Source organism: Zeugodacus cucurbitae, chromosome 4 (genome assembly GCF_028554725.1).
Source record: "Zeugodacus cucurbitae isolate PBARC_wt_2022May chromosome 4, idZeuCucr1.2, whole genome shotgun sequence".
Classification (NCBI taxonomy): Eukaryota; Metazoa; Arthropoda; class Insecta; order Diptera; family Tephritidae; genus Zeugodacus; species Zeugodacus cucurbitae.
In genome coordinates, this window is record NC_071669.1 from 71,727,163 (window position 1) to 71,743,679 (window position 16,517).

The following is a 16,517-nucleotide window of genomic DNA, read 5'->3' on the forward strand; positions in this document are numbered from 1 at the left end:
TGGTCACCAAGGAATGTTTTGATCTTGTGGTGGAAGTATGTAGTTTTCACTGCTCTCGTGCCGTGTGCCAAGTTAATTAATATATCAAAATTACATTCATTCAAAGAATTTTACATGTCAAATTACAAGGTAAGATTGTTAAAAATATATAAGGAATGAGTTTACAGAATCTTCAAATTTTTTGATTACAAAGCAAAGTTATTTGCGATATTTCAGCCAATATGAACTGTCACAATTTACATATGAGATTATTCTTCTCGTCATACATGTGTTAAGATATCAATTTAAATTTCTTCATATTTCTTTATGCACTCGGCATATTAGTTAGATCGACTACTTCTTCGTACAGTTGTTGTAATTGATAATCAGATAAAGTTATTAGGTTTTCTACAAATATCATCAGTGACAAACAAAATTCAACTTAGATATTAAAACAGAAAATTTTACATCATTGACATTTGGTCTTCAAACAGAAAGCATGGATACAATTCTCTTTAAGGTATTTTAACATAAAAGTAATTGTAAAAAACACTATGCGTGTGAACAAGGATTTCATCATTTCGATGTATACAATATTCTTTATGTCCAAACATTGGAACGTCAGAATGAGTAGTTACATATAATCAATATGTTAACTAGGCTATTGTCGTTTCGATTGATAAACTTCTTTAATGAGCCTTCGCTAGATCATCTGCAAACCACATTGAGTGGTTGAAGTCTGTGTTACTGTGACACTCGTTAAGTCACATGAGACCTGTAAATATATAAGTTTAAACTAAGAGAACGAACCGTAACAAGTCTTACGCGTGTTTCTTCGATTCCCTTTAGAAACATTTCTTCGCCCGCTTGCGGGGACAGATTCATCAGAGCTCCTTGCTATCGCTCAATGCCTGGAAATTGGCCGAGCGGTGACTCGTACGGATTCGCATATTACGAAAAGAAGCAGAAGACCAACGATGTTGTGAAAATGTATATTCTGAAGTTCGACTTACAGCTTGTCCGTCATTTAGATGATAACATATAATTGGAACAAGACTGTCGTGTTTGCATTGATTAGCAGTATTTATGTATAAATGTATATGGACGGCCACTTCTAGTTGTATCGTTCGATTCCCTTTAACGATCATCTGGATGCGTACAATGCCGCCATAAGTATGTTTAACAATGACTCAGTCATATTATTGTTTTGTTTACTGCAAATAGACTATTTAACAAAAATGGATATTTCAAGTAAACACCTCAAGATTTAAGACTCGTTGATGCACTCCCTTAATCAAAAAAATAGGCCGAGTAAATTCTGCAATTTGCAACATAATTGTAAGAGAAGTGGAGGCTCGTATCCACTACTTTGAATATTCTGATAATGCTGTCACAGTTAATGTTTCTCTTAGACATGAGCATGAAGTTGGGCGAAATGTCATCAAACTGTAAATAAATGTTTAGTGGAGAAAGGTTGATTTTCAAAGCACCTTCAGTTTCCTCAACTGCCCGATGAGTCAATACTGAAATGGCACTACCGTATACTGCAGTCTACTCATGATAGCTTTCTTTATTAGGCCTGTAGTTGGCAAAGAGTCGGCCGATTATTATTCACTTGTAGATACATACAGGTACCGTTCAACTGTATCGTATCGCTGTAATAAATAAACTTTTTCGTTGTTTGGTGCCGCGAAAATAAATTCGCAAGTAAAATCGTAAAGACATATGCATTTGTACAAGATGTTGTAAAGCGAGACATTTTAGTGTTACCAGTCGCAAGTGGAAGATACTAGGTAGGGAAACCGCTCCACCACAATACATGATGGCCTTTCACTGCTCAAAAACCGGTGTTGCACACGACGGGCGCATTTTTTACCGAGTGTCGTATGGCTTGATTCCCTATAGCCAGTATACAGATGAGATATACGCAGGCACAGATCAACTGCGTTATATCGCTACAAATTATAATGAAAAAGATTCGCACGTTTTCGAAAAAATATAAAATAAAATAAGACATTTTCCAATTCGCTAAATTTTTCCCAAAAGTGTCGTCAAAAAAGCTCGATGTGCCTTTATAAGCTGGAATATATCGAATACCACGTGCTTTAGTTGTATAAAGATGTTTATCTAACCTCTTGGTTTAAAATTGCTGTTGTTTCTTTCGCAAAAATGCTTGATGCATTGCACCTGTTGTTGGCGTGATTCCCTTTTTGCCAAAACCTATAATTTTCCCTTTCATGCAAAGGCCAGGTACATTTCTGTAAAAAATTGGACATTTAACTGTGTCTTTGGTATATGTACTAATTCAGAAGTGAATTTGGTAATTTTACGGCCCAATAGTAAAATTAAATGTAGTTTATAAGTTGGAATTTGTCTTCTTCTGTGTAAACATGATGTAGGATCCTCAGTACAATTACTTTGTGAAATCTATAAAAGACGTATTAATTTATGGCAAGGAAACAGTTTCTTACTGTTGCATGGTGAACAGTCGCTTTGGTGACTCCTTCGGAAATTGTGATCTAAATCGGTATAGATGCTTTGGAAAAACTTCCTAATGAACTAGACACGGGTACACGCAGGCACCGATCAACTGCGTCGTACCGCTGTAAAATATGGAAATTTCTTCTCTTTCTCGTTGTTTATGGCATAACATTCATAATATAAACAATCGGCATGTGAATATCAAGTACTTATTAAGATTGACTAAACCTTCCGTTTTGGCTGTCCAATTCAACCGACCGAAATCATCATCATGGCATGTAACCAGAAATGGGATTCGATATCTGCTCCCTTCAATACTCCTCTTGTATAGAACTGCGGAATAACAATACTACAGATATAAAAATCAACCTAACCTCTATTGGCAACTTCTGTTTAGATGGTATTGCTATTGTCTTGGCACGATTCCCTTTTGCCATTTTTATATATTTTTGCCCTTATGTTCAGAACAGTGTACACATCTCCATGGATTTGTGAATGGTGATTGACAACTAAATTACATCCTTGCAGTGCAATTGTTGTTAGGTTGTCGTTTCCTATGAATTATGTATTAGTCAATTTAAAATTGCAAATGTCTTACAATAATTTCAAGTTGAAATATCGTGCTGTTAAGTGGTGTTCCTAAGGAAGGCAAAGTGTTCTTCTGGCCGTTTTTAGAAAAGTCCAGCTGTGTCATGTAGCAGTGTTACGACGCTTAATCGTACTGTTAGTGCTTCCTACAAATTGTGCATTAGTCAAATAAAATTGTATTTGATCTTACAACCAAATTGGATAGAAATTATGTTGTGACGCTTCAATGTCTCTAAGGTGATGACAAGTTCAATAGCTTCTTAACGGTTTTCCGAAGAATTTAGATGCATACAGGCAGGTGCTACTGTATCGTATCGCTAAAAAGATATACTAAAAAGTTAGCCCGTGGAATTACCCTCTGGTAGTTCTGATGAGATTTGAGGACTACAATTTATGTTTTTGATTCCCATTCTTGATGCTGTAATGGTAGAAATTAGTGCAAGATATGATGGACCTAACCTCACCACCTCGCCGCCATAGCCTTTAAAAGGTAACAAACGGATCTATCTGCCAAATTGTCGGCGTGCAATCTTTACCATCAGGATACTTCGCAAATTAGTGCTGTATCACTGAAAAATTTAAAAGAATGCTCTGGTTTGCTCATTTTTCTTCTAAATGAGTATAAAATATGTGTTTTGTATATGCGTAATACTCAAATCCGTGAGGTTTTGTTACTGTATTCTTAATAGATGCTTTGTAGTCGATTTCTCTTAATCCGGGAGCAACTTTTTCCCCCAACACATTCTCTCTAGACTAGGAAATTGTTTCGCAGCTCATTTTCTCACAAGGTAACCGATACACACAGGAACCGTTCAACTGTTGTATCGCTGTAACAAAATCGTAAACAAAGGAAAAAAAGAAACGAAGAACGGCAAAAAAAAAGACAAAGGTATGGATGGTTCAGCAGCCTCTAACCAGCAGAAGTTTCAACATTCAAATTTCAGGATTCAGGATTCTGTAAATTAACGATAAATGTTTCAAGAGGAAATCCATTTGGCTTACGTTGCGTTGAAAAAATAGGGCCACACTATATTACAACCGCGGGTAGAAGTACATTTTCAAACGAGGACCATTTCGATTATCCGCTTCATATATACAATTATACCCCTCGACGATCTTGCTTTTAAATATGTTGATATTAAATGCGAACAGGTACGTTCAACTGTTTCACATTGCTGAAAATTTAAAGCTAATTGTTCTACGAAAATATTTGTAAATACCATTCGCAACCATATGTTGGTTGTTTCCACATATTCGTTTCTGGAATTTATGCTGTTTTGGTTAACGCACGAGTATGGCTTTCTATTGATGCCCCGGCTGCAAATACACTTTGTTGCCCATTCTCTCAAGACGTCACCACCAAAATTTCAACATCGATGTTGGGTGTACTACGTGAGGAACAGCGCGTGCAACTGACAATTTAACTACTGCAGCACATCACACCAGCACATACCGTCGCTTCCGCCACTCTCACATTCCGGATTGATCCGAATTTAGCACCCACAGCAATTTGTGTAGAATTTCTATGTTCACATTGTTTTAGCTCACTCACTCTGTTGTTGCATCAAATACCTCCCCTTTTTCGGACAGTACTGAATTCATCTTTTCTCGCCAAAAAACGAACTGTAAAACAAGATTTCATTTATGGTTGTTTTTAAGATTCAAAAATAAATTTACACTACAAATTTTTTGTATTAATTTAAATACTTTTTTATTATATTTTTTCCAAATCATTCTGCATAAACTTGTATAAAAACTTCAAAGAAATATTCTTTACATCCTTACATTAAACTAGGAACATCACTATTGATTCAATATGAATCAGACCTACTTTCTTTTCAGGTACATCTCATGTATTGATTGCACAAGCAGTCCAACTAAATCAACTCAAAGCAAATTTGTATAGCACATAGTGTCGTCTCTTTCGCTCCCACTATTACATTAAAAACTGTTATACATACATATGGTATAGATATTTAAACGTGCGCATTAAAAATAAATCGAGTTCGAATTTTTTAAAAATTAATACGGAATAACAAATTAAATGTAATAACGAGATGCAATTTCTTCAAGTAACATCAAAATGTGAATACAATAACGAAAATAAATTAGTCATCAGCTTTGAGCATATGACACATTAGGAAATTTTATGTATACATATTTCGACATGGCGATTGCCGAAGGCGACTACCGAAACGAATGCAAAACGATTGTTATATATACAAAATGGCGTTGGCTTTACAATTTTGCTTTGTGTAAAAATTAGCTACTCATATATGTACAATAAACATCGCAATTTATATAATTTTGTTTTAAAATTAGTTTTACGAACCGATTGAGTAATATCTGAGCTGATCATCCACACATCAGTCGTGCGTACGTAGCTCCCAAAACTCGGCTCGGGTTCGCCCAGCCCAGACTCGTTGGCTTTGGCTTTGTCTACCAGAAAATGGTGTCATGTCAACTCACTCGGTTTTCTTTTCACATTATGGAACACTTTGTACGATGCTTCAATGACTGCAAATGAAAAACTTGCTTGATAAAACTATACTACAAATACACAATTCAGACATCTGCAAGGTAAACTATTAACTAACTACTGCAATACTTTGCAGCACATTGCAATTATCACTTTGCACATTATAATCATTTTCATATGCGGATTTAACGTTGCAATCCCTATTAGTACTGCTACTTAGAGATCTCATAAAGGAATCCAAGTCACTAAGTTCACTTTTCCACAAATTATCCACTTTTTTCTGCCGCTCAGCTTCCTCTTCTTCGGACACCTTTCCTTTCACATAACTGCTGATGGCGTAACTACCATCTAGTTTCGTTTGGAATTCGGCCCAACGACGAAAACGTTCTCTCTGCTTCCGACGTAATTCAGCTTCCGCAGTCAAAAGAGCTGTATTCAACATCGCGTTTACACGCAAATTGCCACGTAACTTTCTCTTCATTTCTGACCTCTTAATACGGAAATTACGGACCCAACCGCAAAGCGTTGTTGGATCTTCTTCAACAAAAACACTTTCGTATGCTGCAACCATTTTAAGTTGTAATATTCCCGTAATATTTATTAGCACTTGACTAACTAACTTGAGGTTTGCTCTTCTTTGTTCAGATTTTCATATATTTACAAATGCACATGCACATACACACACACCTTCAAAATTTTGTTGGCCTTGAACTTTGATGACTCAGCTCACTTCTGCTACATATATATTATGTACATCAGCTTTTCACTCCCTTACTTCAGATCCAAAGATATTTTCACAACACGTTCAGCACGAATGTTCGCCAACAACTGTGAAATTTCGTTCATTGCAGCCTGCTATTTATACTCTAACCAGTGCATGAACAACACAATTCCTCCGCTTACGCGTAAAAAGTAGTACCTATTCTTTGGCGATTTTCACACACATCTGACTATCCTTGAAAATAGGGGTGAATTAAATGAATGAGGAATCTTAAGGGATACATTCTTATGTACTTCGAATGTAAACGTGGTATTTTGTTTTCCTGCAATTCTCAGGTAAAAACTGCACCTAGATTTCATTTGAATTTATTTAGTTGGGAATACGATTCGGTATCTTATCGCTTTCTGGTCGTTTCCTAAAATTCGGAAATATATAACGAAAAAGTGGAAATATTGCCAGACTAGCTTAATATATATATTTTTATTACTTAATAACTAAACAAACATGTTTTAAAAGTTTTATTATTAGAATTCACGATATATAAAAATGAAATGTGCAAGTTTTGATCCATAAATACCTACATATATTCCAGTTCATTGAAAGAGATACTATGAATGTATATTATACTTACACGAAATCAGTCATACATGCAAATATTTGTATATAAATATGTACATACTTACATACATATGTTAATGTCTATCTGGATGGGATGCAGCTATGGTTACGTTCCCAAATATATGGTTCAATTAATCAAATTAATAAATGAAATGTAAATAATACAAAATTATAGACATTTTAACAAAGGTAAGTTTTATGTATATTCCTACATACATATATGCATATACAGGGTAAAGACAGAATGAATATAATATGACAGTTTTTAAATACATAGGCAAATAAGATAGCATTAAAAAATAAATTTATAATTTGCCAAATATAAATAAATATATATATACATATATTAGATGATATACACATAAACTGCAAGGAATATTCAAGTTAGCGTTTTCTTAATAAATATTAATTTGTTCTTGATACTTAAATACAAATGCATGTACATACATGTATGTACATACATATCCAACTATTGAAGATGCTTTGTTATTTTTCAGGAATATTCACAAACATTCCATTTTAATTTAAAGTAAGGTATTTGTCGCTCAAGGTCAAGCGAATTTTATGCGTGAGAACATTCAAAAGGAATATTTTCCAAGATAAACGAATAACATCCCTAATTTTAAGTGAAATGCACATTGTTGTTATGTTTACCTTTTTACGGATAAATGCTAACGACTGTGGTATGTACTTGTATACAAACATTTTTATATATGTCTGTACATGTACATACGTACATATGTATATATAGGCACTGCACTCTGTCTTGCTCATTTATTCCCCTTTGCTAGGAAACAGCTGTTACAAGACAACAAATCACTTCACATGGCAAGCATAAATAAATAGAGGAATACATACTTCGTTGCATTTCTATATGTTTGTATGTATATAATATACAGATATAAGGTATGTAGAGGCATGTAAGCCTAATGACCGCGTATATCATCCCTATGTATCTGCAAATGCAGTTTACCTACTCTAAATTATATCGAAAGTAGATGCACTTCTATTTTATACATTTGTACATACAAGTGTATACGTGTTTATAGTATTGTACGCTTGAGTATGAAAACATATACATATGGCTACGCATAAAGCCATAAAAACATTGAAGCATATGTACATACCTCTCACATAAATGTAGTAAATGTAGCAATTTTTGCAGATTTATTTAAAATGGTAAGTTAATAGATAAGAATAAAGAATTCCTGTGAATAAACTTATAACCTAGTTTTTATTATTTCAAAGATTAAACTGTTTTTGTGGTAAACTGAGTGATAAGTAACATACAAGTCGATGAATGGTTAAAATTTTTGTTTTACTAATCGAAGGAACTGTTGATCCTGACCGAATTCATATTAATCAGTAAAAAAGATTCTGAATAAACCGAGTATTCACAAACATTATAATTTTTAAATCTTTTCTAAACTTTTCGTGGTACGAATTGTTGAATTAATTTCTACCATGGAAATCAAATCAAATGTATTAAATGTCACTGACGTGCTAATGATTTCCATTGTTTTTATCATACTATCATAAAATGGCCATTTCTCTCAATTTGTTCTCCTTTAATTATTCTCGACAAAGCGATGCCCCAACCTCTTAAATCCGTCCGAAAATATGTTTTCTGGAGGTTTGAAAAATAAGCCGTGATGACGGTCCCTTGACGGTCCACCTCGCCTTCCTCCAAAAAGCTTTTACAACTTGCATCTGCCAGGATCCCTAATTTCACGGCATGTGTACCTATCGGACAATGAGCACCGAGATGGATCTTGCTAAGAGAAAGCATTTCGAAGGAGCTTTTACGCTTCATTTCGGGCCAAAAGTTCCTGGCAACTGCATAGGTTCTGGTTGTTGTCCAGCGCTTGGTGAGCTCATGCGAAGGTCTCTCATTGTTCGACTAGCCCGGCGAATGACTTTTTCAAGTTTGAAAACAAAATAAAGTCGAGTGAACAACGAGTTGGTAGTTACTACAGTAGTTTGTAGCCTAGTGCGATGAATTTAGACGTAGCGATGCGGGAGATGTAACTACTAATCGTTGACATGGTGGAAGAGCGTAATTCATCATATTAGAGATCCTTCTATGGATAGTAGATTAAGATCATGCCTGGTGAGTCCCAGAAAACGGTGTCCATCATCTTTCCAATCATAAATTAATCTCCATCTTTTTTGGGGCAGGTTGCCCACTGTTTCAACTATTCCTTGGTATCTGGCCGTACTATCTATGAATTCTATTGATGTGAAAATGTAACGTTCGGTTCGATTCTGCGATCAATCAAAGAATCATATTATTGATCTGTGCAGATTTTCAAATATTCGAAAATACCCAACCGCATGAGTGTAGTAGACCTGTTGAAATTCTCCGGGTGCTCTTGTTTATTTTTCCAGCCAATCTGTGGGCCAAACTTTGCGGTAGACGATCTCCAACGAGCACATTTGGTTCATGTACGATATCTACGCAAAAGTTGTATATTGTTGAATGTGTATTTGAATATGAAAATTGGAAGTGGTTTCTGAGTGTGGCTAAGTGTGCAACAACAGAAGATCGCCTACCAGAATCGTGGCTAAAAGTGTAAACACTCAGTTCTGCTTAGCACTTTGGTGCGAACGGTTTGCGTTGAATTTGAAAAGTCGGAAAATGAAAAGTGTTACGCTGCATCCATAACTATTAATAATAAGATCAATTAAAACGTCATAATGTTTATATTATAAATACAAGGAATGAAAAATCAACACCCCGTTATTGTTAGTGATATGAAGAGAATTGCGCAAAGAGAACAGTTTTCTTTGTTTATACACACACACACATTCACGGATATCCGATTGCTATTTGAAATTATATAGAAATTACAATGTGATGTCAGTGGATTAGTTTTATTGATATGCAAACATATACATTACCACAGAATCGATCAATGAAACTCAAAAAATAAGAACAAAATTATTTAAAAAATATTTAAATGTATGTGTGTGTGTGTGCTCGTGTATCTGGACACAACTGGAGTGCTAATGTGCTGGATTGCGAATTTCTTGTATGCGGTCTATTTGTGGCGAAATGAGTTAATGCCAATATGGCATTGATTGCTGCTTCGTACCAAGTGTTTTCTATATGAATCATTGCCTATTCATTCGAATTAATTGACAATTTTGGCCAAAAACCTTCCAATTTCATACGCTTAAATCTCAAGTATCCACTCTACACATTAATCTAATTTTCAGAGTTTAACGGAAGTGACCCACCCAGTCTGTGAACATGGAAAACGTACGCTTTTCCATAATTGTAAGAATTAAATACCGTCTATATAGCCTCAATATGGTCGAAATTTCACTATTGAAGCTGCACTGATTTCAGGAGAACGATCTCAAATGGAATTCGGAGAGCCATGAAACACATGATTTCTTTTTCGATAAGCGCAGCATCTCCAGCGAGAACAGCAGCAACAGTGATGCCGTATTTAGCGATGAAGCGCATGAGATCTTCTTGTGGCAGCAACAGCATCAAATGATCTGGGACCAGCTGGAGATTGAGGAGACACTCAGCATGGTGCCGAATTCGCTTGCCATATTCGAAATGGTCAAAACGAATTGCTTTTTAGGTCAGAATCCGCCAACCGTCCGCAATCCATATAAATTCATATAAAGTTTATCAATCTATTTTTCCTTAATCTTCAACCAGCACTTACGTCAGCCACTAATGACGCCAATTTGGCGATACTATATTCCTCAATCTATGGCTGCACCGAGAATATTATACTCTTGCTCGATCACTATGGATCCGATCCGAATTGTAAGGACTTGCGTGGTCGCACGCCGCTACACTTCGCCTGCTGTCGCGGAAATGCGCACATCGCCAAGGTTTTGTTGGATCGTGGTGCTGATCCCAATCGTTTTGATGGCAAAAAAGAGGTGACAGCTTTACACTGTGCCGCCAGGTTAGTCAGCGAACATAACATTTAGTAAGGTGTTGTCAGCGCATCGACACTTCATTCGCACATCATATACACACACATACATACTCGTATGTGGATATGTCATTCACATCTAAACAAATTTTAATTAGACCAAATATTTTTCAACGCTAATAGAAAAGAAAATATTTATATTATTATTTTTTTTTTTTTTGCTGTATTCATGGCCTTGTGTCGGTTGTATGCGCGCCAATTCAAACGCAACCACGATCATGATCACGAACACCGCTCCCCTTTTACTTTGTCCCGGCTGGCTCCATGCGCTGGCGTATAAATTGCGCTGAACCGTCGTGGATGCCGTGGATAGTGCAAAGAGCGTGGAATGCATTTTGTTGCTACTGAAACGGAAAGCGCACATCAACATTGGCATTGAGAAGCGTTCGGCATTGCATTTCGCTATCGATCGCAATGCGGTCGAATGTGTGGAGACGTTACTCAAATACGGCGCAGATCCCAATACGCCACAGGTAGGCGTTATTTGCGTCACATCCATTTCAAACTAACTCTTACCTGTACTAAAGACGTCCTTTCCCCACGCTAAAACGAAAAGCTTATGAACCCTTAAATATTTTCCCGTGTCATAGGTTTACACAGAAACGCCGCTGCACACTGCTTGCGCATTAGGCTTCAACAAATGTGTGGAATTGCTATTGAATCACGGCGCAGATGTGCGTTCCCAGTTCGGTGAGGGGAAACTGACAGCCTTACACTTGGGTATGTTATTTGATTAGCAGCTGTCAATTTTCACTGTCAATTCACACCTGTTCTCCATTCTGTTACGTCCAATCCGTTCAACCGCAGCCGCTGAGAACGATTACGTCGAATGCGTACGTTTACTATTGGAGCATGGGGCGGAAGTGGATTGCCGCAATGCTAGCCATCAGACCCCACTGCATTTGGCTTGTCTTTCGCAATCCATCGAAACTGTCGATTTACTGATCAAGCATGGCGCCAATGTGAATGCTGTCTACAGGGATGGTCGTACCGCTTTGCATGCTGCTATCGTCAAACAATCTCGTAGTTTGGACTGCTGTAATGCTCTATTGAAAGCCGGCGCCAATGTCAACAAAGCGGATAATTTTGGCTATACGCCGTTGCATATAGCGGCCTTGAATGAGTTCAGTAATTGCGTATACACTTTCATTGGTAAGTTCCTCGAGATACAAATATCACGACGATCAATGGCTTACTACAAAATGAACTGGAGCGACAGAGAGTCCCTCTTCGATTTGACTTTTCTAATGATAAAGAACTTCCGAAGTGCAACTCAGAAGGTCCTCGAAGGACCTGTTTTACATACATATTGTATTTTCAACTTTTTTTGAAGTTGCCGATTATTGAAGGTCTTCTTATAAAACCTCTGAACCGTTTGTAATTCTTACTATGTACTAAACTTACAGAACATGGCGCGGATATAACGGCTCGCACCATGGGGAATGTATCCGCCTTGTCTTTCATAGTGCGACGTACACCTGAGATTATACCGAAACTTACAGCCAAAATGGATAGTTCAATTAAGGTAAATGACCACGAAATCGGTGATGTAGACTGTGAAATCAAATTGGATTTTCGTCTGCTGGTGCCGCCAACAGCATTGGAACGTGGTGAGACTGAATTACTGCTGTCCTTAATCGAAGTAGGCCAAAAGCGTTTACTGATGCATCCATTGTGTGAGACCTTTCTATTTCTAAAATGGCGTCGCATACGAAAATTCTTTCTGATGAGTCTACTTTATCATGCGATCTATGTCTTCCTATTTACAATGTATATCGTGGGTGTATATGCACGCAACTGTGATAAGAATCCGAAGTGTGAGGCGCCCGGATACATTAGCACAGTGGGCTATTTCGTTATAATACTGAATTTAATATTGATGGGCAAAGAGATTTTTCAGGTAAATAAAGCTATCGGTATTTACCATTTTCTACTTGTAGGAATGTAAAATTAAATTTTATCGCTCATTTATAGATGGCTCATGGTTTGCAAGGTTATGCGAAATACTGGGAAAATTGGCTACAGTGGGCCATCGTTTTTGGTGTCTTGCTGTGTGTGGTATGCTTGCCCTCTTGATCGATATATTTCTGAGTTTTTTGTGTGATTATGCATTTTTTAGACACCAGAGATTTTGGTCCCCACCAATTTGTCGGCTGTACCCACCTGGCAACATCATGTGGCGGCTATTGTGGTACTCTTAGTGTGGCTGGAGTTAATGATGTTGGTAGGACGCTTCCCGATATTCGGCGTGTATGTGCAAATGTTCACAAAAGGTAAGATGAAAAGACTGACTGACGGATCCAAGTGCAGATTTAGTACTCTCGCACAACCATCAGAAAATATTTTTTTGGGAGGAAAATGGAGTTGTAATCCGATCTCACATATTTGCTATATATATTGAATGTATTTTCCAGTTGCCGGCAACTTCTGCAAATTCCTTCTGGCCTACATCTGTTTACTGATCGCCTTCTGCCTGAGCTTCTCCGTGCTTTTTAACGACTATCCGCCGTTTGAAAATATCACCTGGTAACTACCGAGCACCTGGTTCATTGAGCATTAATTGAATTATAAATATTTCCTTCTGTTTTAGGTCACTACTCAAAGCCATAACAATGATGTCGGGGGAATTGGAATTTGAAGATATATTTTATGGTGATATTCCCGTAAAATTTCCAGTCACCTCACATATTTTGTTTCTCTGCTTTGTACTACTCGTCACGGTCATACTCACTAACCTTATGGTGGGTTTGGCCGTCAGCGATATACAGGGTCTACAAGTATCAGCCACCCTAGATCGGTTGGTGCGTCAAGCAGAGCTAATCTCACGACTAGAAAGCTTATTCTTCTCACGCTTACTCCGCCGTGCACCGGTGAAATTAATGCAACTCTGCAAGCGTAGCGCGCTATTACGCACTTCACGCAACAAATTACAGTTCGTGACACGACCAAATGACCCGCGTGACAATCAGTTACCCGAGGACATCAAGCTGAATATTTACAAACTGGTTGCTGAACGGCGCGATCGTAATTTGAGTTTACGTCGACGCAAACTGGAAAGTAACTACAACATGTTCAATCAGAGCTTACAGCGTCAGTACGAGGAAAAGAAGCGGGTCACTGCCATACCAGTCGGGTTATCGGCTGATAAAACATCGACAAACTCCGTTTCGAGCAACAATAATGTAAATAATAAGAAATTAGGTAATGATTTGAAGGAACCACATGTTATGATTACGTTACGTGAGAACGATTGCTTGTTACGACCGCGTTCGGCGACCAATGTGCACGATCAGCTAATGGCCGAAAGCGATGTGGCCGTTAAGCTTAAGAGCCAGGTCAACGGCATTTCAGATGTGCGCGCCGAAGTGATGGCGCTGCGCGAGCAAATTCGTGGGATCGGTCAAAAATTTGACAGCTTTGCGGAGAGTGCAAGCAAGAAGCTAACATTCACGGCGGAAGAAATGTGTCGTATAAAAATTCATCTCGAGCAGAAGGCATCCTTTCAGTGCTGAACGACGTATTTAGAGACTTCGACTTTGAGATGCCATTAATGAAGAGAGCTTTAATATATTTTTAATAACACTAGATTAACTTTGTAAGTGAAAGCGGGAATTTAATTCAAACCAAATAAACTGTGTTAAATGTCAATATACTCGTATTTACTGACGAATCGAAATATAAAGTGCAATGAATCTTTGTTTTTTTCTGATACAACAAATATACAATAATAAAAAGATTAACAAAAACAAATTGATGTATATGTATATGTGTGTGTGTAGATCAATTAATAAAACATTAACACATATTGCCACCAATAAACATTTGCATATGACCTTATAAATAAAAAATAAAAAAATGTGTTTGTTTCGACAATTGCTTTTAATTATTCATAAATGTGGTTGGCTTCATTAGACGCGCCTGGCTGTTTCGGTCAGCCATTTGTCGTTGCTTTGGTTCCACAAGAGTGTGCCTTCCGATGGTATGGGATCGTCTTTCTTCACTAGGGTCCATGTTTTGGTGATCGGATCAAAAGCGAAATTCTTCGAGTTGGCTGGAGTCGGCGGTGGCGTGTTGATTATCAAAGGTTTGCGTGTAACGGGCACAAAAGTGGGCTTAGGACCTACCTGGGCGCCACCGCTTATCAACTCGTACTCGGCATTGGGATCGTTAACGGGTCGTGGCAAAGCAGCAATAAGTGTCGCACAGCCAGCTATTATTAAGGCTGATCTCATTTAAAAAGCATAAAAAGAACAGTTATTCCTTTATTAATTAAATATTAAATGAAATGAAATGAAAATCACGTGTACAGAGATTTTAAATTTCTCTAATTTATACATAAATCTGTAACTGAAACATACCAAGCACGAAAGTATTCCGAAACGATTTCATATTTTCAATTTCACAGGAAATTTCTCTCTTTTTCAGTTGAATATCTTAATTGGCACACTTTTTATTGATTTAGTTGTAGTTGTTTTGCTATTTGTTTATTATTGCAGTGCTTTCGTAGTATTAGCGTCTTTTCGCTCCAAAAGTCGATTCTCTACTGATCTGTATAAGAATTCTTTTGCAGAAACTCACATGTAAGTATGTAGATACATTTGCTATATATGTTTATTCGTAGGTGTATATTCTTGCCTACTGATCTTATTTACACTCATTCAGCTGTGATGATACGAGCTTTGAGTTAACCTTTTTATTTGCTTATAAAAAATACGCCATAAAACAATTGAAAATGTGAGTCATTTAAGCCGATCTTGCGATATGAGATAATTTGTAGCTACAAACATAGATAGTTTCTTTATTAGTATGGGTCACTTAAAAACTATACAAATTACTATGAATGAATTTAAGCTTCATATATCGGCAATATGTCTTGTCACAAAGCACAAAGACGATTGATTTTGAAATCAGATAGATTCTTGATACGAATGATGGTGTGAGAGCGGAGCCTTTTTAGGAGAGTGATAGAACATTACGAAGTGCAGATGCTCACCAGAACTCATACTATAAGCAAAGCATCCCGATTTATATACAGTTATAAACTCAATTTGATTTATTGGGCCAACTTTCTTAGAGTGAACAATACATTTTTCGGGATCCCGAAATTTGGGATTATAGTATCCCTATTATTATACCCTGAACAGGGTATATTAAGTTTGTCACGAAGTTGTTAACACCTAGAAGGAAGCGTCAGAGACCCTATAAGGTATATATATAAATGATCAGTATGTTGAACTGAGTCGATTTAGCCATGCCCGTCTGTCTGTCCGTCAGTCTGTCTGTCTGTCTGTATATATACGAACTAGTCCTTCGGTTTTTAAGATATCGTTTTGAAATTTTGCAGATGTTATTTTCTCTTTAGGAAGCTGCTCATTTGTCGGAACTGCCGATATCGGGCCACTATATCATATAGCTGCCATACAAACTGAACGATCGGAATCAAGGGCTTGTATGGAAAACTTCCGCATTTTACTACATATCTTCACGAAATTTGGTGTGAGTTATTGCTCATAGAAATAATTTAATTTCCCGGAAAATTGTTCAGATCGGTTCACTATAGCATATACATAGCTGCCATACAAACTGAACGATCGGAATCAAGGGCTTGTATGGAATTAATTGAAATTACTAAAAGTTATGCACTTGTGAAGGGCATATTAGCTTCGGTACAGCCGAAGTTAACGTTTTT

The 16,517-nt window shown here is 37.0% G+C and overlaps 3 protein-coding genes and 1 long non-coding RNA gene across 6 annotated transcripts; 1 reads left to right on the forward strand and 3 right to left on the reverse strand.

Moving 5' to 3' along the window:
- Positions 1-24: 24 nt before the first annotated feature.
- Positions 25-6,375, reverse strand: LOC105212313 (uncharacterized). The gene is made up of 3 exons (XR_003752246.2): positions 6,215-6,375; positions 5,381-5,565; positions 25-4,671 (listed from the first exon to the last, which is right to left on the reverse strand). It is a non-coding gene; the product is annotated as an uncharacterized LOC105212313 (long non-coding RNA).
- LOC105212305 (uncharacterized) lies at positions 5,499-6,208 on the reverse strand. The gene has a single exon (XM_011184200.3). The coding sequence runs from the start codon at positions 6,096-6,098 to the stop codon at positions 5,637-5,639; it is 462 nt and encodes a 153-aa protein (XP_011182502.1). The 5' UTR covers positions 6,099-6,208; the 3' UTR covers positions 5,499-5,636.
- Positions 6,376-9,436: 3,061 nt separating the features above from the next.
- LOC105212267 (transient receptor potential channel pyrexia) lies at positions 9,437-14,476 on the forward strand. 3 transcript variants are annotated; one of them, XM_054229550.1, is made up of 12 exons: positions 9,437-9,611; positions 9,871-10,146; positions 10,219-10,462; positions 10,543-10,798; positions 11,142-11,301; positions 11,419-11,548; positions 11,636-11,980; positions 12,235-12,728; positions 12,803-12,886; positions 12,948-13,101; positions 13,243-13,354; positions 13,419-14,476. In XM_054229550.1, the coding sequence occupies exons 2-12, from the start codon at positions 10,120-10,122 to the stop codon at positions 14,338-14,340; spliced, it is 2,928 nt and encodes a 975-aa protein (XP_054085525.1). In that variant the 5' UTR covers positions 9,437-9,611; positions 9,871-10,119; the 3' UTR covers positions 14,341-14,476. The 3 variants fall into 3 exon arrangements, with proteins under 3 accessions (XP_054085525.1, XP_011182452.2, XP_011182444.2); XM_011184150.3 differs by having other exon boundaries at positions 10,086-10,146; XM_011184142.3 differs by having other exon boundaries at positions 9,437-10,146.
- Positions 14,462-15,376, reverse strand: LOC105212275 (uncharacterized). Its single transcript, XM_011184165.3, has 2 exons — positions 15,187-15,376; positions 14,462-15,050 (listed from the first exon to the last, which is right to left on the reverse strand). The coding sequence occupies exons 1-2, from the start codon at positions 15,215-15,217 to the stop codon at positions 14,737-14,739; spliced, it is 345 nt and encodes a 114-aa protein (XP_011182467.2). The 5' UTR covers positions 15,218-15,376; the 3' UTR covers positions 14,462-14,736.
- Positions 15,377-16,517: the final 1,141 nt, after the last annotated feature.